Source organism: Scophthalmus maximus, chromosome 19, assembly GCF_022379125.1.
Source record: "Scophthalmus maximus strain ysfricsl-2021 chromosome 19, ASM2237912v1, whole genome shotgun sequence".
Classification (NCBI taxonomy): domain Eukaryota; kingdom Metazoa; phylum Chordata; class Actinopteri; order Pleuronectiformes; family Scophthalmidae; genus Scophthalmus; species Scophthalmus maximus.
Window position 1 is genome coordinate 1,598,448 of NC_061533.1, and position 24,415 is coordinate 1,622,862.

The window sequence follows — 24,415 nt, forward strand, 5'->3', positions numbered from 1 at the left end:
TCCCTTCGTCCGTTCGTCCTTCCCTTAGTTACCAGACCTAGTGGATCTAAACGTGGTTTCATCGTCGGAGCGTCTCGGGGTCGGAGGGTCTTGGGGTCGGAGGGTCTCGGGGTCGGAGCGTCTCGGGGTCGGAGGGTCTCGGGGTCGGAGGGTCTCGGGGTCGGAGGGTCTCGGGGTCGGAGCGTCTCGGGGTCCGAGGGTCTCGGGGTCCGAGGGTCTCTGGGGGTCCGAGGTATTAGTGCTGCTCTGCCGGGTCTCCAGTGGATCTGGTGACGGCTCTGATGTCGGTGTGATTTATACTCCGCTGGACAAACGAGCATCATTACTGCCGTCTGTAAACGTGGGGCCGCTCCCAAAGTGGGGCCTGGGGACCCTCGGGGGCCCTAAGAGGCCCCCCGGGGGCCCCTCGGCCAAAACGAGAGAGTTTCAGACGACGGTTATTTGGTGGAGGACGAGCGAGGACGAGCGAGGACGAGCGATCGGAGGTTTGAGTCTCCGTTGTCGTCTTCACTCAAAACGAACACTGACGAGACGAAACGCTCGACTCGTTGTGATTTAAAGGAAACGTCCGTCGTAAAGCAACGAGGATCCAGACACATGAGAGTCATCGCTTCTGTAATTGAATCCTCAGAGTCTGATCTTGTTAGAACACGTGAAAACGTTTTCCAGGTTCAGTAAAATGATTTCGACCAGTTCTTTTATATCTGGTGAGGAGGTTGATCTTTCTGGCCCTGCAGGAGTCTGTCTCCTCCTCGCGTCTCCTCACGTTTAAAAAACAAAATCACGTTAGAAATGGTTTCATACGCTGAAGATTTGTCTCCTGCAGACGCTGTTCAGAAGTGTTGAAACGTTTGTGAGCTTCCGTGTTGAAGCCTTGACTTTCGCCATCTTTCGTCATTGTCAAATTTGCTTAGGAAGTTTCCTAAATCTTGAAGTGGTGTTTCCTCAGCACCATGATGATGTTCAGAGTCTCTAAGTGCTTCGGAAAGGAGCTTCAATGTTTCCTTTCCTCTCTCCGTCATCAGAGGACACACTGGAGCTTCCTCTGAGAGGAAGGAGAAACAGACCCACAATTCATTGCTGCAGCGACATTTAACGTGACGCGTCATGAACGAACAAACGATTCAATCTGAAGAAGAAAAAGAAAAAGAAGAAGAAGAGAATGAATATGATCCAGATGTAAGTTTCTGTTACATATGAATCATCGTCTGACCATCTTCAGAAATGTGTCGTTTCACCACGACAGACGCATCAACAACATCCACCGTCACATGACCACGTGGTTCGGTGTCAGCGGAGTCAGATTCTCTTCTCCTGAGTCCTGTGAATCCTCCTCGACTCTTTGGTGGTGACAGGTGGAGAGGAAGAGACGACAGCACCCACACGTAGAATTGAGGCTGTGGTCTGACTGAGCCAGCTGTCGATTACACTCCCAAACTCCGTCAGCTGATCGCCACCTTCTCTTCGTTCCCTCGTCCGTATTCAACCGTGTTTTCTCCGGAGTTTGGCGTTGGTCAATTCGTGGTTTCCTCCGACGGCCTCAGCAGCGTTTGGTCTTCGTCCTCCGTCGTTCGATACAGCAGCTTCACAGAGAGACGGTGACCCTTGACCTGGGAGAGAGAGAGTTTTGTTGGACGGGGGAACAGGAAGTGGCCCACAATGCACTCTGCCCTGTGTGTGTGTGTGTGTGTTGATATTTACTGGGACGCGACGGCTCCTTTAGTCTTGCCCATCGACCGCCCATCTGCCTGGACGTCCACAGGGAGAGAGAGAGGAAACTTTAAAAGGTTGTTGTGTTTATGAGCTGATGTGTGTGTGTGTGTGTGTGTGTATGTGAGAGAGTGTGTGTGTATGTGAGAGTGTGTGTGTGTATGTGAGAGAGTGTGTGTGTATGTGAGAGTGTGTTTGTGTATGTGAGAGTGTGTGTGTGTATGTGAGAGAGTGTGTGTGTATGTGAGAGAGTGTGTGTGTATGTGAGAGAGTGTGTGTGTATGTGAGAGTGTGTGTGTGTATGTGAGAGAGTGTGTGTGTATGTGAGAGTGTGTGTGTGCAGCCTGAGCCTTAATTTAGCTCAACAGCAGAGAAAACCAGGATATATTAGAGATATGATTCAGTTTATTATTAGAAACGTGCGTTTAAAAGCTTAAATAGAAAATTTAACTGAATTTGTGGAGAAAATGACTTAATACGAGTGAAGTTGTTTGTCAAGAATTCTTGACATTAGAAAAAATTCACGATCACTATAAGAATATTCTCCTAAACTCAAGAGAGAAACTAAGTAAATAACTTTTAAAACAACATGATTCATCTCATATTTCCAAATATTTTAATTTGTTTATTTCCTTCATACGATAAAAGATCGATATCAGTTTTTTTCATAAACTTTCCTGTAAATTTTTCCCAGAAAGACAAACTTATAAATTCACCGCTAATCATGGAGTAAATGGAGTCGGTGTAAGTTGATGAATTATTAAGTATCTGCTCGTTTTATTTCTTTAAGAAAAACAAACTAGTAAATGATAAATAATTCCAGTTTTATGTATGCTATCGATCTGCTCGTTGATCCGTGAATTTTCAATTTTTACCGACTCTCATTGAGTCTGTTTATCAATTATTTTTCTACAACATCATTTCATAATATTTTGTCCTATTCTGTTATTACTTAAGTACAAAAATCTTTCTCTGAAATTTCTGATGAGCAGCAGATTCATTTTTGGAGATGAAATTATGAAGAAACTTTCCTGAAAAATTAAGTTTCCATAAAATAAAATAAACATTTTTTTTAGGACCAACAATAATCAACAGACATGAAGATTATTCTTATTCATATCCCAAAATTCAATAATCTGTCAATTATTCCCAAAACATTTTACCGGACAAAACTTTTATTTACAGTGTGAGTCATATCAATGGATTAATAATTTGATGACAGCTCGACATTATAGTAATAACAAAAAAACATTTTTCTATGACTCAGAAGCATTGGTATCTCTCAGTTAGCGTGTTGCCCTAGTAACGTTAGCGTGCAGCTAGCACTTGACGTTAGCGTGTAGCTAGCCCTTGATGTGAGCGCGCAGCTAGCTCTTGACGTTAGCGTGTAGCTAGCCCTTGACGTGAGCGTGCAGCTAGCTCTTGACGTTAGCGTGTAGCTAGCCCTTGACGTGAGCGTGCAGCTAGCTCTTGGTGGGACAGAATGGACACGAGTTGTTGGGGCTCGACTGCAGCCAGGTGCGGATGCAGTCTTTGTGGATGGTGTGGGCACAGCTGAGCGGATGGCGGCTCTCGGGGGCCACGCCGTTCTGGCACATCAGGCAGAGTTTACGGGCCCCGACGCCCGGGGCCGCCGCCGCCAGTCTGGCTCTCTGCGGGGAAGGCGTCGGCCTCTGGATGGGGCCGGGGGGCGTCGGCCGGACAACGGGCCCCGGGGCCGACAGCAGCTTCTCGTTCTGACCCAGCCGGAGGCCGACCTGCTCCATCACCTCCTCCATTGACATGCCCGCCATGGTGCCGCGGGCGCTCTTAACCTGCTGCAGCAGCTGAGTTAGCTGGGTCCTGTTGCATTGTGGGAACCGCGTCCCGAGCTTCTCCAGGACTTTGTCTAGTTTTCCGGCGGAGGCGGCTGGGGGAGGCGGGGAGGGAGCCACAGGGGAGGGGGAGGGGGAGGGGGAGAGACTGGGAGGCGGAGTCACCCTCACCGGGGCTCTGATGTGGGGCTGGAACTGAGGGGGTGGAGGGGCCTGGAACTGGAGTGGCGGCTGGAAGTAAAGTTCTGGCGGCGGCGGGTAGTGCTGCCGGAACTGAGGTCGGTGAAGGGGCGGGTACTGGTCCTGGTAGTAGTCTGGGTGTCTCTGTGGAGGGAGGGGTCTGGCCACCGGGTTGGGAGGAAGAGGAGGGGGGGCCACAAACGGCGGCGGAACCAGCGACTGCATCACAAGACTGAACCTAAGGTCCGACTGTTGGAGGAGAGAACAGAGATCATCAGAACATGTTTGTTTGTGTGTGTCATCTCGCAGGTTTCACATTGTGTCTCTCACCGTGGGAACCTGCGGCAGCGACGGCACGTTGATCCTGGGGAGCGACTCTAGCTCCGCCCCCTGACGCAGCTGCTGCAGGACGTCCTGGAAGCGGCTCTGCAGCTCAGCCTGGCTCCTCCGCACCGCTGCCTCCTTCTTCTCCCACTTCAGCCGCTCGTAGGGGAACTGCTGAGGGAACTCCGCCCGCAGGGCGCTCAGGTACTGTGCCAGCTGCCGGGATGCGAGGAACAACGACAACCAACCATCAATCTTTCTGCATGAGTTATTCAAACATGAAAAAAATCATATTTACTCTGGACACAAACCTCTCTGAGCCAGGCCTCGATGCGCGTCATGGCGACGTCCCGCTGCATCTCCACCGCGGCGTTCTCGTCCTGCGATGCCAGTTGCTCCGCCTCCCGCGCCTCCTTCCTCAAGCGCTCCATCTCCCGCCGCAGCTCGTCCAGTTCCTCCTGCCAGCGCCGCTGCTCCTCGCTCTGCTCCTCTGCCAGCGCCGCCAGCCGCCGCTCGCCCTCCTCCAGCTCCTTGGCCAACCTGACCGACCGACAGGAAGTGACACAGACACAAACATGACATCATCGTTTCATCTCAAACATCTTCTTCTTCTCCTCCTCCTCTGGTCGTTCTACCTGTTCCTCTCCTCCTCCGCTCGGTTCTTCTCGGAGCTCATCTCCTGTTTCTTGGACAGGAAGTTTTTCCTTGCGGCCTTCGAGTTGTTCAGCTGCAGTTTGACTCGCAGCGACTCCAGTTTGTCCATCAGAGCCTGAAACACAGTCATAGGTCATAAGCCCCGCCCCCTGGTGTCTGTCCACAGTGTCATAAGTCGTCCATCTTAATTTAAAGTTTGTTGGACGTATCGGTGGTGGAAGTGCGCCCCCTAGTGTCCCGTGGTTTTAACCTGGTGCTGCCGCGTCGCCTCTTCCTTCCTCTTCTGCAGCTGCAGCTTGTGTTTCTCCTGCGTCGCCTCCTCCTCGTCCTGTCTCCTCACCAGACCGTTGTACTGCGCCGTCAGGCTGCCGCTGTACTCCAACATGGCCGCCACCTGGCTCTCCCAGTCCGGCTCCGTGTTGACGCCCGACTCCTCTGTGGCGTCCTCCGTCTGCACCGCCTGAACCTGAACCTGAACCGCCTGCTGCTGCATGTCTGGGGACGGAAACAAATAAGGGACAAAAAAAAGACTGAATAAGGACAAAAACTATTTAAATAGATTTTTCACAGGGGGCTGATGTGTATTGTAGTTTTAAAGGGCCCATATTATGCCCCCCTTTTACACAAGCACGATCAACCCAAACCACGAATCAACGACTCATTGTTTTCTTTTCATTCTCCGTGGGCTGGCAGACACCCCAGATAACCAGATAACGTGGAGGCAGCTGAAGAGGTGCCTGGAGCATAATATGGCCCCTTTAAAGACAGGAAGAGGCTGCGTCACATTGAAGCTTCTATAAGATCCATCTCTGATTTACTCCCAAATATAATTTGATGACTAATTGATACAAAAATTCAACATCAACAGCTATTTAAATAACTGGTTATGTTAAAAACTAGATTGGCAGGTTTTTTTTTCTTTCTTGTCCAACACTTTAAAGACATTTAGCAACGTCACCAAAAACTCTTCTCTGCTTTGTGGTATTTCACATAATGAATGATTTATCAATAATAATTTCATAAAATGTTTTGTAGATTAAATCCGTTGTCCCGTCACGATATATTGTTGCATAAATTATCGCTACAAACAATATTATTTTATTATTATTAATATTAATTTCCTTCTTCTCTGTAGATTTTTTCGAGACCATATTTGACGTCCGAGTACAAATCGCTAGATGTTTATTCAGTAAATATTATTATATAAATGAATATTACAAGTTATTTTATACAATATTATTATTAAAAAATCAAAAATCTAAATCAATCATTAAAAAAAAATCCAACTCTTAACATATTAACATTGTGACTGTGTTGCTGCTCTTATGTTGCACTTCACACACAGAAAAGTTGACTGTGATGTTGCACACTGATATTGAAATATTGACACTTTCAATTGCGACATCACCTGTTCTAGTCGCTATGGCGACGGTTATCTGTGACCGTGGGAAACTGATTGACAAGACCAGAGAGATCGAAACGGATCGTTAGTTATTATAAGATCTTTAGATTCACGTCTGTTAGGGACAATTCTTTTTCAACACATCCAGACCTGGAAATTATTAAAAATCAAATTCCATACATTTCAGTCGAGGTCAGTAACAATTAACGAGTTTATATATCGTGTATCGTCACGATACGTCGATGACGTAACTGTCGTGGACGCGCACGCATCGCGGTTTTTTTCAGGATCGATAACACAATCGAATTACGTGCGGATGACGTCATAGAAACATTCAACAAACTTTCAACAGAACATGACGTCACGCCTTGTTAGCATTAGCACCAGGTGTTCCTAATAAACTGACAGCTGAGTGTTATAAGACGATTCTGCTTTTACCTTTCACCGTCATGTTCGCCAGCTCCTCCACCAGCTCCTCCTCCTGCACCTCCTCCTGCTCCTCCACCAGCTCCTCCTCCTGCACCTCCTCCTCCTCCTGCTCAACCTTCTGCTCCTCCACCTGGACTCGTTCTCCCGACGACATGCTCACCGTTTCCCCGCCAACATCCTTATTATAACCACAAAAACGAAAGATGGAGTTGAAACAAGCTAGGTCACATGTAGCCTCAACAGCTAACTGCTAACTCAGCACAAGAGGTCTCACTCTGTTTACAATAAAACGATACTTAACGTTACATTTTCAACTTTATCAGCTTCCGCCCACCCTGCGAGGAAAGAGTCGGTGCGTCGCTGAATGTGATCCGACTGAAATGCGTCATCTGACCCGGGCTGCACAGAGGTTCCGCCTCGAAGATCGTCTATGTTTCAGGCTTTTTTCCCTCACAAAAATGTATTGAATTAAAAGTCAACATGGAAAATAAACACACGGCAGCTGACGAGTTGAACTTTGATCACATACAATATTTAAAAAATAAAAATAAATACGAGTAAAAAAATATGATACACAGAAAAACCAGAATTCCGGAAAAATACTCACAAACAAAATTGAATTAAAAATGTAATCATACATTATGAATACAAAGCTTTGTATTTATTAAACCTTTTTTGATTATTGTAATCATTTTGTGTATATATATATAAAACTACATAATATTTTACCCTTTGAAGCAAAACAAACATTTTACTTTATTTTGTTTACTTCATTTCCATTATATTTTCATTTTTTTTAAAACAAAATGTTAATTCATAAATTTTCCTGATTTAAAAAATCTAATTTTACAGCTTTTTTTTTTATAGTAAAACAAAAATGTCAACTTTAATTTAGTTTTATGTTACATTGTTACATACATTTTATATAGTAATAATACGCTACATTTTTTTTACTCTAAATCATCCTGATGTAATTTGTGTGTATTTATCATTTGTAAACTCCTCGTCATGTATTTTTTTCCCCAGTGAGCAGAAAGCTGTTGAGGAAACAGCTGCGGAGTGAGGCCTCTTCCTCTCCCTCCTCCTCTGTGCTCCAGGACTCCGGTGCGTCACATGACCGAGCTGGTGAACCTCCTGACTGCCCCTCCTCCTCCTCCTCTTCCTCCTCCTCCGTCACGGGCTCCTGTTTCCTCACCGTCTGTCGGTCGGTGTGTGTGTGTGTGTGTGTGTGTGTGTGAGTGAGTGTGTGTGAAAGAGAGAGTCGGTGAGCTTCGATCACAACAACCGAGCGGAACATGGCGGACACGGCCAGGGAGCCTCCACCGGCGGAGAGCACCGACTTCGAGGAGCTGGAGGACGCGGAGGAGCTGTTCCCGGAGCCGGCCGCCGCCGACAATGAGGTGAGGAGGAGGAGGAGGTGATGAAGGGGAGGAGGTGATGAAGGGGATGAAGGGGAGGAGGAGGAGGTGAAGAAGAGGAGGAGGTGATGAAGGGGAGGAGGTGATGAAGGGGATGAAGGGGAGGAGGAGGAGGAGGTGATGAAGAAGAGGAGGAGGTGATGAAGGGGGTGAAGGGGAGGAGGAGGAGGAGGAGGTGATGAAGAAGAGGAGGAGGTGTTGAAGGGGGTGAAGGGGAGGCCGAGCCAACAGGGCGTGATGCCTCCAGCTGTGACTTCACATGAACACTCTGGAGGTGTCGTCGTTCGGTTCGGTTCGGTGCGCGTGCTCGTGCGGGTTTCGTGTCCGATTGGGCCGTGAGAGCGCGTGAGCCGCTGCGTGAACGAGAGGCCGCGGCGACGGTTACAGGAGCCGAGGAGGCTCAGGTGTGTGTGTGTGTGTGTGTGTGTGTGTGTGTGTCCGCCTCCGCCCCGCGGTCAGGTGACTGTCACACACACACACACACACACACACACACACTCACACACCCAGGTGAGGGGTGTGTGTGTGTACGTGTGTGCATGTGTGTGAGTGTGGTGCGTTCAGGGCCAGAATGGGACACAAAGAAAACAACACCGACATCATAAAGGAAATAAATTGATCACCTCTGAGATATCAACTAATAAATCAACAAACCTTTGTTTCTCTCACTTTTATTACAGGTGTGATGAAGCTATAGTTTTTATTGGCTCCGCCCTCTTTCATGAAGTCAGAGTCCACGTCTCTGTCAACACACACACACACACACACACACACACACACTCACACACACACACACACACACACACTCACACACACACACACACGCAGAGCCCTGTTTTTCTTTTCTTCTTTTGTCGCGTCAGCACTCTGGCCTTCATTTCTGGTGATGACTGTCTTCCTTACTGTCACAACAGCGTTTCTTCAAAGACCTCTGTGTGTGTGTGTGTGTGTGTGTGTGTGTGTGTGTTACACCTCCCCTCAGAGCAGCAGCAGATACGTGAAGATACGTGTGTGTGTGTGTGTGTGTGTGTGTGTGTGTGTGTGAGTTTCACACGGCTTCACGGCGAACCATCAAACAGATGAAGGATTTAAAAAAACACACTGATAAAATTAATTTGAGAATCTGAAAAGCATCACTGTTGCTACGGTTACGCCTGGCGTCCAAGCGACTCCGGTGTTTTCCTGCCTCTTAAATCAGAGATTTTTGGAAAACGTGTCAGTGTGAAAACCCCGGGTTCGTGTTTTAGTCTGTGACGCTGACGACGCCTACGTTCTCTTCTCTGATTGGTTCTTATATCGGTCACGACTCAACGACCAGCGGTTGAAGGCAAAGCGTCGCTAACACTTTGTGTCGGTAACGGTTCCACCTCGTTCTCCACGTCGCTGCTCTGACTTTTCACTGGTGCTGTTCCTCCTGCAGAGGATTTTCTGTTACCAAGCAACCAGCTGCAGAGTTAGACAATCTACTTCCTGTTTACACCATGTGAAATATTCACCTGACGCGATGTAGCGAAAACCAATTTGCGTTAATGTATGTTTGTTGTTGTAATACTCATTATGTCCACAAGAGGCGGACGTTCACCATCAGCTCTTCATCTAATTAGGACTAAACGCTTCTTGTCTTTATTTCTTACGTAAAGTTTTACTGTCACGTCTTTCTTCTGGTGGGAAATTTTTAATATTTTATTTGGTAAGGAGGCGTCCGGACTTTTAACGTAAAGAGACGTCAAACACAAAACTTTCACCTTCAAATCAGATCCTGTTTTATTTCTTTGGACCTAAATTTGTGAACTTATTATTTTCATTTCATTAGTTTTAGTTAGTTTCCTTTACTTTACTATGTACATCTTTATATTTTTTCACAGACCTCTCAGGGCTTCCGTAGTTCATTGTCAGTTTGTTGACAGTTTTCTATCTAAGTTTTATTTAAATATGAAATTCTTTATTTTCTTTATTTATCACAAGTGTGAAGCAGCTTTGAGTGGTTGTTAAAGGGACACGCACGGTGTGGGTGTGTGTGTGTGTGTGTGTGTGTGTGTGTGACCTCTGACCTCTCTCGGTGTGTTTGCTGAGTAAGGAGGAAGCTCCTGGTTATCATCACTCACTTCCTCTCTTTCTGTTGTCTCAGCTAAAATCTCTCTCCTCCTCCTCCTCCTCTTCCTCTACTTCCTCCAGCTGTGAGAGACTTTGTCCGTTCAGGTGTTTTTTTTTCTTCTTTTTTAAATCTCCTTATCGACACCAGCAGTAGAAATATTAATATTAAATACTCCTTTGGCCCTGTGATGTCATCGGTCAGTGTGATGATGTCACATGATCAGTTTTACCTCCAGTGTTTGTGCAGCAACTGTTTCCTCCCTGACGGACAGGAAGCACACACACACACACACATACACACACACACTTTTACATATACTTCTAATTCTACTTATACTTCTACTACTACTACTTCTACTACTTCTTCTTCTCCTCCTGTGTAGTATGTGGAGTCTGCCCAGTGACTGGTCAGATGTGTCTGCTGCTCTCAGTTTCATCTGGACGTCAGAGGAGTTTTATAGGATTATGATATAATATAAATTATATATATATATACACATATATAATATAAATTAGGTTTATAGGTTCAGTTGCTGTCGAGATGAAAGTCAGTCACAGGACCAGTGTGTAGATTCAGTGGCATCTAGTGGTGAAGTTGCAGAATACAACCAGCTGAACACTCAGGACCCATACGCCTTCAGGTGACACAAATATACGCCCCTCTCTAGAGCTGGGGTTTGTTTTGTCCACTCAGGGCTCCTGTAGAAAAACATGGCTGACACTGGAGGCGGAACCGCTCCTGAGGGAGGGGAGGAGGGAGCGAGACATCGGACAAATAATATATCTCACAAAATCTTTATTTGTTCTTCTAAAAACTGTGTGTGTGTGTGTGTGTGTGTGTGTGTGTGTGTGTGTGTGTGTGTGTGTGTGTTCACAGTCAGAACCAGCCAGTCTACCTGCTGAAGACATCAGCACCAACTCAAATGGACCCAAACAAGATTCTCTGTTTGATGACGACCCCGAGGACCTGTTTGCAGGTAAACACACACACACACACACACACACACACACACACACACACACACTAACACACTGTGTGTGTGTCGTAGAGGCCACAGAAGAGGTTTCCCTGGACAGTCCGGAGAGAGACGTCCTGCTGTCGGACGGTCCGTCCCCCGCCATCACCCCCATCACCCCGCCCCTCTCCGTCATCACGCCCTGCCTCGGCCACGACGACATGTTCACACACTCCTCCTTCGACGAGGTGACTGCACACACGCACACTTACACACACCTGTACACACACACACACACACTCACACACACACATTCCGACGCTCTGTTTTGTCCTGGCTGTGCAGATTGAAGAGGAGGAGCTCAACGATTCGTTCGACATGCACATATCAGTGTCTGACCCCGAGAAAGTTGGTGAGTTTACACACTGATGTCACAACCCTGGAATATCCTGGAATGTCCTGGAATTTAACATACATAACAATATTTAATATAACAGTAGTGACGGTGGGAGAAATCCAAGTGATGTCAGTGAGTTTCACTTCTTCTGTTTTCCTGTTTTGTTCCGTCAGATGATCTGTCAGTTTTTGATTCTTGGACTAAAATAATACATTTTTATCTTTTCTGTTTTGGCTCTGAAATTTGAGTCTTTCACAGACAATATCAGTATCTGCGTTTATGTTTGTAGATATGAAATCTCAAAGATGATTAATGTGCATTTATATTGACATTTAAATTTTTTTTTAGGTTTTCTTTTTATCTTTTTTTTATGGTTAAACTGTAAAATATCAAGACTTAGTGACATTTCTGAGTTTGATAACGATGTTATAATTGAATCTACCGTTATTTTTTCAGTTTCCATATTTTTTCCAAACATTCCAACATTTCTTAAATGAATAAATAAACAACTTGTTTCCAGGTGATGGGATGAACGCGTACATGGCATATAAAGTGACGACCAAGGTGAGAATTTTTTTATTTGTATGGTATTTATTTCTATATCTCGAAAGTATGAGCTAATTTAGATTTTATAGGAATTAGGAACCACATGTTTCAAAGCTTTGTCAGTTTCCATGGTAATTAATTTAAAAGTCTCTATTTTTTATGCTTTCTGCTTATTTATTTTCATGATTGTTATCATATATGCATCACCACAAAATTCAAAACAACTTCCCTCATCCTAACGTTGAGCTCACGAGTGAGAGAGTATGAGCGGTTAACACTCATTTAATGTGTTCTGTTTATGATTGATCCATTAAACATTAATGTGATGTGTATGTCTCTCTCCCTCTCTCTGTGTCTCTCACCCAGACGTCCGTGTCCCTCTTCAAGCGCGACGAGTTTTCGGTGAAGCGTCGTTTCAGTGACTTTCTGGGTCTGCACAGTAAACTGGCCTCCAAGTACCTGCACATAGGCTACATCGTGCCCCCGGCGCCGGAGAAGAGCATTGTGGGTAAGTGAGACCACGTCCACCTGGTGTTACAGATGTTTCTACATTGTCAGCTGGATTCATAAAACTTCGTGACTCGCCCTGTAGGCCGTCGGTGAACACGGTTGTGCATATTCATGTGTGTGTGTGTGTGTGTGTGTGTGTGTGTGTGTGTCAATGTTAATGAGGTGCGACCGTCCTCGTCCTGTTGGTCATTCAGTTATGTTAATGAACGTCTCCTCGTGTGCAGGTATGACCAAGGTGAAGGTCGGGAAGGAAGACCAGTCGTCCAACGAGTTTGTGGAGAAGAGGAGGTCGGCCCTGGAGAGGTGTGTGTGTGTGTGTGTGTGGAATGTCGAGGAGCACAGAGGTGGGCGGGGCTGACATTCTGCTGCCCTTTGCTGATGGTGTGTGATTGACAGGAAGGTCAGCCAGTTGACGGCTGATGGAGCTCAGAGCTGCAGAACTCTTCACTGACGCGCACACACACACACACACACACACACACACACACACACACACACACACACACACTCACACACACTGGAATGTAACGATTCACGTTACGGGGACTTACTTTGTTGTCTCTATCAAATTAAGACGTGTCCCCATAATGTGGCTGTGTGAACAGATTGACGTCCCCACTACATGAGTTTAACCTGGAACACACACACACACACACACACACACACACACACACCCTCAGACCTGCCTCGACCTCTGAATCTTACAAACCTCTTGTGTGTGTGTGTGTGTGTGTGTGTGTGTGTGTGTCGCAGGTACCTGCTGAGGACAGTGAAACACCCCGTCCTGCTGAAAGATCCTGACGTGCTGCAGTTCCTGGAGAGCTCAGACGTAAATAACCAGATCACACACATTTCAAACTTCCTGTTTCAGATCACGTGATCAAACCTCTGTCGCTCTGATCTGAACCTGCAGGCGACAGTTAAAGAGTTCATTCTTCTTCTGGAGTCTGGAACTTACAGACGTTCATCAGGTTTACGAGTTTCGTGTCACGTGATCTCACTTACTTTTTATTTCATTCGAAATTTTAATTATTTTGTTTAGATTCACAGAGTAATTTCACTTCCTGGTGAACAGCTGGACAGACTGAGCTAAGCCCCCCCCTCGTCTCAGTTTTTCCAGTGTCTTCTTTCTTTTTTCCTCAACGAGCAGCGAAGCGAGGTCGGAGCAGCGAGCGGCGCTTTAAGAGCCGGCGACGTTTCCTGTTCCCCCACTTTATTGTCCACTCGCACTAAATCCACTTGAACATTTCGTCTCGTCGGCTCGAACTGTCCAACTCCCCCCCTCTCCTCCCCCCTCGCCGCCACCCTCCTAACCGTTAGTGGGATTGCGTTGTGACGGCGGCGGGACGCCGTTGGGTCCAGAACAAATGGCCTCGTGTCACAGATTTAACAGATGAATCGCTCGGACGCTTGACCGAGCGTGTCGGTGCGTCCGGCCGCTTAATGAAACACAACCAGAGGAGGAGGGAGGGAGGGAGCGGGGGGAGGGGGCACAAAAGGGACCAAGTTGCAATTGAAATCTATTTATGCCCCCCTCCGCGCCCCACCTCCACGCCTCAGCTCATTTAGCCCCGTCCCTCCATCAGCGCGGGCCCCAGGGACCTCGCCCCCCCCCGGCGGCTCAATGAGGCCGGAGCGAAGCTGCTGCTGCAAATCAGAGGAAAACCTCGTACGTCCAGAAAAAAACCAACTTCTCCAAAATGAAGAAAAATGAGCCAATTTTCCTCACAGGCGGGTTTGTTTTTTGTTTTTTTGGCGGCCGGTAAAGTTTCTCTGCAAATCAAACGTCTGCATTAAATGTGACCGGAGCTAAAACGTGGGCGACTTTAGAAATCAGAGAGAAAAGAGAAGAGAGGAAACAAACACAACGTCCGACAGAAGGAAGAAGAATCGTCCAGGTGGAAGATTCAAAGAAAAGTAGAAAAAAAAACAGTGAAACTGAGAAGACCTTTGAAACCAACAGAGATGAAGATATGACAGAAACATAAATGAGGAACAGATTAAAAAAACATAAGAAATAAATAAGAAATAAGAAAATGCAAAAGAAAAAAGAAATTTAACAAAGAAAGAAAAAAATCTGAAAAAAAGGTTGAAAAAAAACAGTTCAATAATGAAAAGTCATTAATAAAGTAAAAATCTATATTCATAACAATTTTTTGTGGCGTGGAAGAACTTATTATGTTTATATATTATTTACATTATATTATAATATCATTTTGGCTCAGATGGTGAATTCAAACTTCACAGTCAAAGTCAGTGGAACTCGAGACTTCCTGCAGATATTTCAAATTAAATGTCCAAAGCTCCTGGAAGACTTTTCTTTGAAATATGTCACAGGAAGTGTTGGTAACTTAGCAACACTCATCAATCAATCAAACCACAGAGTTCGTCAAACATTAAGAGTTGACAGATCAGAAAACAGAAATAAGTTTACCACACAACGTAAACGTGTTTACTGTTTGTTTGTTTCTTGTGGTCCAGTTGCCGCGGGCCGTCAGCACTCAGGCTCTGAGCAGCGCCGGACTCCTCCGGATGGTCAACAAGGCAGCCGACGCCGTCAACAAGATGACGATCAAGATGAACGAGTCAGACGCCGTGAGTGAAGGAGGGAAGGAGGGAGGAGAGGAGGGAGGAGAGGACGAGAGGAGGAGAGGAGGGGAGGAGGGGAGGAGAGAGGAGAGGAGGGGAGGAGAGGAGAGGACGAGAGGAGGAGAGGAGGGAGGAGAGAGGAGAGGAGGAGAGGAGGGGAGGAGGGAGGAGAGGACGAGAGGAGGAGAGGAGGGAGGAGAGGACGAGAGGAGGAGAGGAGGGGAGGAGAGAGGAGAGGAGGGGAGGAGAGGAGAGGGAGGAGGGGAGGAGAGGAGAGGGGAGGAGAGGAGGAGAGGGGAGGAGAGGAGGGGAGGAGAGAGGAGAGGGGAGGAGGAGAGGAGGGGAGGAGGGAGGAGAGGAGGGGAGGAGAGGGGAGGAGGGAGGAGAGGAGGGGAGGGGAGGGGAGGAGGGGAGGAGGGAGGAGAGGGGAGGAGAGGAGGGGAGGAGGGAGGGGAGGAGGAGAGGAGGGGAGGTAGGAGAGGAGGGAGGAGAGGAGGGGTGGAGGAGAGGAGGGGAGGAGAGGAGGGAGGAGAGGGGAGGAGGAGAGGAGGGGAGGGAGGGAGGAGAGGAGGGGAGGGGAGGTAGGAGAGTGGAGGAGGGAGGAAGGAGGAGAGGAGGGAGGAGAGGAGGGGAGGAGAGGAGGGGAGGAGGGAGGAGAGGAGGGGAGGAGGAGAGGAGGGAGGAGAGAGGAGAGGGGAGGAGAGGAGGGAGGAGAGGAGGGGAGGAGGAGAGGTGAGGAGAGAGGGGAGGAGGAGGAGAGTGGAGGAGGGAGGGAGGAGGAGAGGGAGGAGGAGAGGGAGGAGAGGAGGGGAGGGAGGAGGGGAGGAGGAGAGTGGAGGAGGGAGGAAGGAGGAGGAGGAGGAGAGGGAGGAGAGAGGAGAGGAGGGGAGGGGAGGAGAGGAGGGGTGGAGGAGAGGGGAGGAGAGGACGAGAGGAGGAGAGGAGGGAAGAGAGAGGAGAGGAGGAGGGGAGGGGAGGGGAGGAGAGGAGGAGAGGAGGGGAGGGAGGAGAGGAGGAGAGAGGAGAGGAGGGGAGGAGGGGAGGAGAGGAGGGGAGGAGGGGAGGAGGAGAGGAGGGGAGGAGAGGAGGGGAGGAGGAGAGGGGAGGAAGGAGAGGAGGGGAGGGGAGGAGAGAGGAGAGGGGAGGAGGAGAGGGGAGGAGGGAGGGAGGAGAGGAGGAGAGGAGGGGAGGAGGAGAGGGGAGGGAGGGGAGGAGAGGAGGGGAGGAGGAGAGGAGGGGAGGAGGAGAGGAGGGGAGGAGAGGAGGGGAGGAGGAGAGGAGGGAGGAGAGAGGAGAGGGGAGGAGGAGAGGAGGGGAGGGAGGGAGGAGAGGAGGGGAGGAGGAGGAGGAGAGGGGAGGAGGGAGGAAGGAGGAGAGGAGGGGAGGAGGAGGAGGAGGCTGGTGGAAGGAAGGACGTGAAGGAAGCAAGGGAAGGAATGAAGGAGGTGTTTAAAACAAGGAAAGGAGGAAAAAAGAAATGAGGAAGAAGAGAGGCAGGAAATGATTCAAGGAAGGAGCCAGTAAGAAAATAAAGAAGAAGAGGAGAAGATGTAAATAGGAAAAAAAAAACTGATACAAGGAAACAATAAAAATAATGACTTAAACGAAGGAAAAAAGGGAAACATGAAAATACATGGAAGGAAACGAGAACAAGGAAACAAGGAAGCTGCAGGAAAGTGAATGAAGGAACAAAGATACATAGAAGATTTTTGGACGATTCTGATGGTGTGTGTTTGTGTGTGTGTGTGTGTGTGTGTGTGTGTGTGTGTGTGTGTGTGTGTGTGTGTGTGTGTGTGTGTGTGTGTGTGTGTGTGTGTGTGTGTGTGTGTGTGTGTGTGTGTGTGTGTGTGTGTGTGTGTGTGTGTCAGTGGTTTGAGGAGAAGCAGCAGCACTTTGAGAACCTTGATGTTCAGCTGAGGAAACTTCACGCGAGCGTCGAGTCTCTGGTTTGTCACAGGAAAGGTACGAAACGTTGTTCTTGTTTTCACAAAGTTAAACTTCTTTCACTTCACTTATTTTCCTCACTGGTGAAACGTTACGATCATCACACGCTCTTCCTCTCTCAGAGCTGTCCGTCAACACGGCGCAGTTCGCCAAGTCGGCGGCCATGTTGGGGAACAGCGAGGACCACACGGCGCTGTCGCGGGCGCTGTCGCAGCTCGCCGAGGTGGAGGAGAAGATCGACCAGCTGCACCAGGACCAGGCCAACGCCGACTTCTACCTCTTCTCCGAGCTGCTGGGCGACTACGTCCGCCTCATCGCCGCCGTCAAGGTAACGAGCGGGTCCACGTCCTCTCACGCTCCGCTGCTGCATCCCAGGGTGACGGGGAGTAACACGTGTGTGTGTGTGTGTGTGTGTGTTCAGGGTGTGTTCGACCACCGGATGAAGACGTGGCAGAAGTGGCAGGACGGTCAGATGCTGCTGCAGAAGAAGAGAGAGGCTGAGGCCAAACTGCAGCTCAACAACAAACCAGACAAACTGCAACAGGCAAAGGACGAGATCAAAGAGGTGAGAGGAAGGGGGGAGGGAGGGAGGAGAGAGGATGGAGAGGAGGAAGGAGGGAGGAGGGAGGGAGGAGAGAGGATGGAGAGGAGGAAGGAGGGAGGAGGGAGGGAGGAGAGAGGATGAGAGGAGGAAGGAGAGAGGGACGGAGGGAGGAGAGAGGAGAGAGGATGGAGAGGAGGAAGGAGAGAGGGAGGGAGGAGAGAGGGAGGGAGGAGAGAGGATGGAGAGGAGAGGGAGATGAGAGAGGGAGGGGGGAGGGAGGGAGGAGAGGGAGAGGAGAGAGGGAGGGGGGAGGGAGGGAGGAGAGAGGATGGAGAGGAGGAAGGAGGGAGGAGAGAGGAGGAAGGAGAGAGGGAGGGAGGAGAGAGGGAGGGAGGAGAGAGGATGGAGAGGAGAGGGAGATGAGAGAGGGAGGGGGGAGGGAGGGAGGAGAGGGAGAGGAGAGAGGGAGGGGGGAGGGATGGAGGAGAGAGGATGGAGAGGAGGAAGGAGGGAGGAGAGAGGAGGAAGGAGAGAGGGAGGGAGGAGAGAGAGAGGGAGGGACGAGACAGGATGGAGAGGAGGAAGGAGAGAGGGAGGGAGGAGGGAGGGAGGAGAGAGGATGGAGAGGAGGAAGGAGAGAGGGAGGGAGGAGAGAGGATGGAGAGGAGGAAGGAGAGAGAGAGGGACGAGGGAGGAGAGAGGGAGGGAGGAGAGAGGATGGAGAGGAGGAAGGAGAGAGAGAGGGACGAGGGAGGAGAGAGGGAGGGAGGAGAGAGGATGGAGAGGAGGAAGGAGAGAGAGAGGGACGAGGGAGGAGAGAGGGGAGGAGGAAGGAGAGAGGGAGGGACGAGGGAGGAGAGAGGGGAGGAGGAAGGAGAGAGGGAGGGACGAGGGAGGAGAGAGGGGAGGAGGAAGGAGAGAGGGAGGGACGAGGGAGGAGAGAGGGGAGGAGGAAGGAGAGAGGGAGGGACGAGGGAGGAGAGAGGGGAGGAGGAAGGAGAGAGGGAGGGACGAGGGAGGAGAGAGGGACCAACAACTGTAACAACACGTTAGTTTTGTTTCATCTTTAATTATTTACGTCAGAGAAAACGTGACACATTCAAAACCTGTCCGAGATTCTTTCTGCTCCATGTTCCATCCTTCACCAAGTTCACTGGAAATCTGATTTCATCCTGCTGACACACAAACAAACAAACTAAATAATATATTTGTTTGGTCGCAGGAACATTTGAGCTTATTCACGTCAGAAGAAGCCTCATCACATTTTAGAGGTTTGTTTTTAAAAGCTTCATGGTTTCAAATAATTATCAATAACGAGAGGCTGCTGGTTGCGTCCAGGCAGATGAAACAAGCGCACCTCCTTCCTCCCCGACTCAGTCAAGTGAAAACTCCTGTTCAAAGTACAAACGTTTGTTTTCTCACACGAGCCAAACTCTGGACGACGGGCGAGAGGAGAGAAGAAGAGAAAAGTACTTTATTAGAGCGTCTGTTGAAGCTGTCACCGCACAAATTCATCCTCCGCCGCCGCCTGTCAGACACACACACACACTCACACACACACACACACACACACACACACTCACACACACACACACACACACACACACACACTCACACACACACACACACTCACACACACACACACACACACACACACACACACACACACACACACACACTCACACACACACACACACACACACACACACACACACACACTCGGCGTGGTCGGGGGTCTGTGCATCGAGGCGGACGAGCTGTCAGTGGAGGGGTTTTGGGGGAGACGAGGGCGGAGGAGGCGGGGGGGGGGGGGGGGGGGGGGGGGGCTGTCAGGAGCTGCAGACGAGGACAGATCGCAGTAGAGTTACAACCAACATTTATTTGGGGCCGACGAGAGTTTCCTCCTGTCAGGAGTCAGAACGGACAGAAAACAACAACCAACAGGAAGAGAACAGAGTTTTACTTCTCACTGCTGCCGAGCAGCTGCTGCAGGTTCTGGAACAATAATCATAATATTAATCATAATAATCATAATCAGATTAAGTGTCACTTTCCTTTTCTTTGTTTCGCTCTCGTCTCTGATCTTCCTGTTGGAAGATTGATTTTATGATTTCAGCCTCTTTAACTTTCGTTTGCACTTTTACTTTCCTGCTACGCCTCCACCAGGAGATTGAGGAGGTAGGACCTGTCTGTCTGCCTGTCTGCCTGTCTGCCTGTCTGTCTGTCTGTCTGTCTGTCTATCTGCCTGTCTGTCTGTCTGTCTCTCTGTCAGTCTTTCTGTCTGTCTCTCTGTCTGTCTCTCTGCCTGCCTGTCTGTCTGTCTCTCTGTCTTTCTGTCTGTCTGTCTATCTCTCTGTCTGTCTGTCTGTCTGTCTCTGTCTTTCTGCCTGTCTGTCTCTCTGTCTGTCTGTCTGTCTGTCTCTCTGTATGTCTGTCTGTCTGTCTGTTTCTCTGCCTGTCTGTCTGTCTGTCTGTCTTTCTGTCTGTCTCTCTGTCTGTCTATCTCTCTGCCTGTCTGTCTGTCTCTCTGTCTGTCTGTCTCTCTGCCTGTCTGTCTCTCTGTCTTTCTGTCTGTCTGTCTATCTCTCTGTCTTTCTGTCTGTCTGCCTCTCTCTGTCTTTCTCTCTGTCTGTCTTTCTGTCTGTCTCTCTGTCTGTCTGTCTCTCTGCCTGTCTGTCTGTCTGTCTCTCTGTCTTTCTGTCTGTCTGTCTATCTCTCTGTCTGTCTGTCTGTCTGTCTGTCTGTCTCTGTCTTTCTGCCTGTCTGTCTCTCTGTCTGTCTGTCTGTCTTTCTGCCTGTCTTTCTGTGTCTGTGTCTGTCTCTCTGTCTTTCTGTCTGTCTGTCTATCTCTCTGTCTGTCTGTCTGTCTGTCTCTGTCTTTCTGCCTGTCTGTCTCTCTGTCTGTCTGTCTGTCTTTCTGCCTGTCTTTCTGTGTCTGTGTCTGTCTCTCTGTCTTTCTGTCTGTCTGTCTATCTCTCTCTCTGTCTTTCTGTCTGTCTGTCTGTCTGTCTATCTCTCTGTCTGTCTGTCTGTCTGTCTGTCTCTGTCTTTCTGCCTGTCTGTCTCTCTGTCTGTCTGTCTGTCTGTCTTTCTGCCTGTCTTTCTGTGTCTGTGTCTGTCTCTCTGTCTGTCTGTCTGTCTGTCTTTTTCCTCCTTGTTTTCACATTAATCATAATTTAGTTGAATATTGTCATAATTCATATGTTTTATTATTATTTTCTGTTTGTTTGTTTGTTTGTTGTTGATCTGTCGATAGTCACATGAATCAGTTTGTTGATCCATAATCAGATTTTTAAAATTTTTCATTTTGGAACAACATTTCGGAATAAATTCAGTCAAGAAATATTTCTGGGGGAAATAAAATAAAATCAGTTTGAGTCAACAAGTTATTCATGTGACGACTTTGTGTTTCTTTGCGTCTGCATGGCTCCTGTAGTTTTTAATATGTATCCATGACAACTTCATAAAATGATCCAATGACTTGATGATCAATTTAATAATTTCTTCAGCCTCATACAGATTCGTTTAATAATCAGCTGGATGTTGTTTCGCTTCAGTCAAAATCAATAACACAAATTAATTACAACGTCACAACAACATCAGTCCACGAACAAACAATACGATTGAACCTTTTATGACTTATTAAATGTCTGGTAATTATCACATCAAAAACTGCATCAGTCAGGAAATAATCAGGAGAGTCGCATCAAAATATTTTTTTTTAATGAAAAAAAAAACTCCTTAGAAAAATGAAGGAAAAAAAACATATTCGTCAGAATATTAAAAATAATATTTCTGAACATTGTGTCTGTTGCAGCTGGAGGCGAAGGTTCATCAGGGAGAGAGAGACTTCGAACAAATATCCAAAACCATCCGCAAAGAGGTCGGAAGGTTTGAGGTGAGGAGGAAGAGGAGGAGGAGGAGTTATTAATGAAGGAAGGAATTCTTATGTAATTATATTTATTTATTTTTCAACAGAAAGAGAGAGTGAAGGACTTTAAAACCATCATCATCAAATACCTGGAGTCTCTGGTTCAGACACAACAGCAGGTAAAGACGACAGAGACATGATTATTATTATTATTATTATTAGTTTGTTCGTTCAGCATAATTGTAAAATAATAGCACTATTATATACTATAATAATAATTTTACAAATGACTCAGTTCATCTGTTAAGTTATTATGAAGTGTTGGCCGCCAATATTTAAATGAAATCTTTAAATTTTTTTAAGTTAAATTTATAAATTTAATATTCAGTGAAAGTACATTTATTCTATTAAAATTCTCAAAAAATATATTTTTTAACATAAATCTTTAGAAGAAATTAGTACAAATTATGACAATATATACAACAAAATAAAATATGTGTTAAATTATTAAAATGATGATTTAAGATTAAAATCTAAAATCCTTTTTTTCAATTTACTTTTATTATGATGGTGCTTTTATGTGTTGGTGGAATTTTACGTAATCAAATGTGATAATTTTAATATTTAGCACAATGTGATTAAATTATTTTAATTTTAACAGTGGCAGCCTCAGACTTCCATACATCCGGCCTGAACTACAACATGTAACTTTGTTTTATTTTTTACATATTTCATTTTACGGTTGTTCTTTATCCTCCTGCAGCTGATTAAATACTGGGACGCCTTCTTGCCCGAGGCCAAGGCCATTTCATAGAGAGACTGTCCAACCACACTACCCACAATGCACCTGTGGCCCTGGTGTCGGCAGAAGTGGCTCAAAGTGACATTTCAAACAACAACAACAACAAAACTCCACCATCTTATCTTCTTCTTCCTCCTCTGCTGAGCTGTGCTGCGTTCAGGTCCCATCATCAAAACTTCTTCATTCTGAACTGACGCATTAACGATATTAATATTAATATAACAATATCAATATAACAGTATCTCGATCATCACACTGTTTCCTTCTTGGTGATTCAGATTTCAATATGACAAAGTTTAAGTAAGTTTTTTATCTTCTGAAAACCTGCAGCGGGAGTTATTTTAGGGCTGAAATGTTCTATAATCCTGTTGGACTTGAATGCAGCACGGGGTTATGACCCCCGGTGACCACACAGATTCCAACATGGCGTAAGTATGGAAGCACATTCCTGCCATGAAAAAAGTTTGGAACATCAAAAATAAAAATTCTAAAGAATGACGTAAAGTTATGGTATACACCCAAAAAAAGAGCTCAATATCTGTTAGACAGACGCAGAATTGGTCGTAATTTTCAGACAAATAATTGAAGAAAAATGTGTAATAATATATGTCATGAAATGCAACAACCTGTAAGTTTTGCACAGCAACAGCGCCCTCTGCAGCCACACGCCTCAATTTAATTATTTGACTGACAGTGAATATTTGCATTTCACCATCCTTCATTTTCTGGTGGGGATTATGGTCTTCCATACTTTGCCCCCCTACATACTACATTAACAATGAGCATCGGCGGGAAGTTGCTCTGGAGGAAGTTTGGAGTCGAACCTGCGCAAAGTGAAACTTTTAATTTCACCTGAACCATCAGCTGCACGACAACGGAATCTGAAGCTCTCAGATTGGACGTTGTTGTTGTTGTTTTTTTTGCAGCAGTGCTTTCTGGGAATTGTAGTTGACTTCTAACACAGTCTTGAACATTCAAATGATTATTTTTTATTTTTTAAATTGAAGCCGATTTTTAATTATTTTTTTTAACATTTGAAAAACCAAGAATGTGAACAGAACTTTGTCTGCAGGACCCTGAAGGCCACACACAGCATCTGCTTCGTCAGCTGATTCATGGAAACAACATTTACAACTTCACTGGATTTTTTCTTTTCCTTTGTCCAGAACCAAGTTTTTACATAAACATGGAAACGTTTCTCCACTTTCAAACCTTCACGTCAGAATATCTGTGGTTTTATTTTAGCTTATCGGAACTCGAGCTGTGAAACTGATCTGGAGTCAGTGACAAAGGACGACTGACTGCGGCCGCTTTTATTTTGTAAGTCTCTTTACTTCCTGTCACCGGTCGCCCCCTCGCTTCCTCGTGGGCCTTTCTGAACGAGGGCCCCTTGTTTTTTGTTGCTGTATGATCGCGAGTGAAGGCAACGGTTTTCTGTTTCTGACGACTACGAGCCAATGAGAGGAGGAGGAAAGTCACCGATGTTTTCTGATTGTTGTTTTTTTGTTCAATGAATCGATGATAGTTAATCAGAGTAAACTGGGTTTGGAAGCTGCATTATGTGTAACGACCAGCAGAGGGCGACTCGACCGGTTGTTTCAGTTTGTCGGTGTCTGAAACGGTTTTCAGTATTTGGCGACGAGAGTGAAGCTGACGAGGGACGTGAAATACAGAGCCCCCCTGGTGACATACGTGGGGAAAAAGATCAATGCGTGGCCACAAGTTATTAATGCATGGCCAAAAGTTAGTTATTTACTAACTCGTGGCTACACTTAAATAACTTGAGGCCACACATTAATATTTTTCCCACCTTTGTCACCAGTGGGGCTCCGTAGACAAACCAAAGTGGTTTCAGGTTCAGGTGGAAGTTTGAGTGTTTGTCCGTCCAGACGTCAAATCGTCTTCACACACGTCAGTGTGACGACTCTCCTTGATTTTGATTTTTTTGTTGAATTCCAAGCACGTTTCAATATCATTTCATTTCATTAGATCGACAGTGATTTTCTTTTAATAACTGGAAATATTGTTTTGTTTTGTGTCCAGCTGTCGTCTCTCACTGCTCCTCAATCTGAAATCATATGACACTGTGTTGATTTTGCTACCTTTTGTATTTTATTCCATTTTATCTTACCGCCTGCTGGTGTGCAATGTTTAACTTGCTTGTTTAGTTTTTTTGTATGATTTTCAAAAATGATGAAATGCTGATTTTTTTTTATTTTAAAACTATTTGG

The 24,415-nt window shown here is 46.8% G+C and overlaps 2 protein-coding genes across 4 annotated transcripts; one reads left to right on the top strand and one right to left on the bottom strand.

Moving 5' to 3' along the window:
* Window positions 1–2,867: 2,867 nt before the first annotated feature.
* rnf214 (ring finger protein 214) lies at window positions 2,868–6,974 on the bottom strand. Of its 2 annotated transcripts, XM_035639600.2 has the most exons (7): window positions 6,820–6,974; window positions 6,523–6,691; window positions 4,933–5,177; window positions 4,664–4,797; window positions 4,340–4,568; window positions 4,035–4,244; window positions 2,868–3,953 (listed from the first exon to the last, which is right to left on the bottom strand). In XM_035639600.2, the coding sequence occupies exons 2-7, from the start codon at window positions 6,665–6,667 to the stop codon at window positions 3,174–3,176; spliced, it is 1,743 nt and encodes a 580-aa protein (XP_035495493.2). In that variant the 5' UTR covers window positions 6,668–6,691; window positions 6,820–6,974; the 3' UTR covers window positions 2,868–3,173. The 2 variants fall into 2 exon arrangements, with proteins under 2 accessions (XP_035495493.2, XP_035495492.2); XM_035639599.2 differs by having other exon boundaries at window positions 6,523–6,894.
* A 647-nt stretch (window positions 6,975–7,621) lies between these two features.
* On the top strand, window positions 7,622–23,399 carry snx2 (sorting nexin 2). 2 transcript variants are annotated; one of them, XM_047329049.1, is made up of 16 exons: window positions 7,622–7,913; window positions 10,903–11,002; window positions 11,075–11,229; window positions 11,327–11,393; window positions 11,899–11,942; window positions 12,291–12,432; window positions 12,659–12,737; window positions 13,188–13,263; window positions 14,916–15,029; window positions 16,892–16,985; window positions 17,090–17,295; window positions 17,389–17,532; window positions 19,678–19,689; window positions 21,329–21,409; window positions 21,490–21,561; window positions 22,146–23,399. In XM_047329049.1, the coding sequence occupies exons 1-16, from the start codon at window positions 7,809–7,811 to the stop codon at window positions 22,194–22,196; spliced, it is 1,542 nt and encodes a 513-aa protein (XP_047185005.1). In that variant the 5' UTR covers window positions 7,622–7,808; the 3' UTR covers window positions 22,197–23,399. The 2 variants fall into 2 exon arrangements, with proteins under 2 accessions (XP_047185005.1, XP_047185006.1); XM_047329050.1 differs by lacking the exon at window positions 19,678–19,689 and having other exon boundaries at window positions 7,623–7,913.
* The last annotated feature ends 1,016 nt before the right edge of the window (window positions 23,400–24,415 follow it).

Bases quoted from the DNA above. Each gene is read 5' to 3' on its own strand.
- rnf214 (XM_035639600.2), bottom strand. From the start codon at position 6,667: ATGTCGTCGGGAGAACGAGTCCAGGTGGAGGAGCAGAAGGTTGAGCAG. The intron at 4,569-4,663 runs GTAGAACGACCA...TCGGTCGGTCAG, and splicing joins GCGGAGGAGGAGAGGAACAG to GTTGGCCAAGGAGCTGGAGG. The intron at 3,954-4,034 runs GTGAGAGACACA...CTCCTCCAACAG, and splicing joins CGCTGCCGCAGGTTCCCACG to TCGGACCTTAGGTTCAGTCT.
- snx2 (XM_047329049.1), top strand. From the start codon at position 7,809: ATGGCGGACACGGCCAGGGAGCCTCCACCGGCGGAGAGCACCGACTTC. The intron at 11,003-11,074 runs GTAAACACACAC...TGTGTGTCGTAG, and splicing joins CCCCGAGGACCTGTTTGCAG to AGGCCACAGAAGAGGTTTCC. The intron at 11,943-12,290 runs GTGAGAATTTTT...TCTCTCACCCAG, and splicing joins CATATAAAGTGACGACCAAG to ACGTCCGTGTCCCTCTTCAA.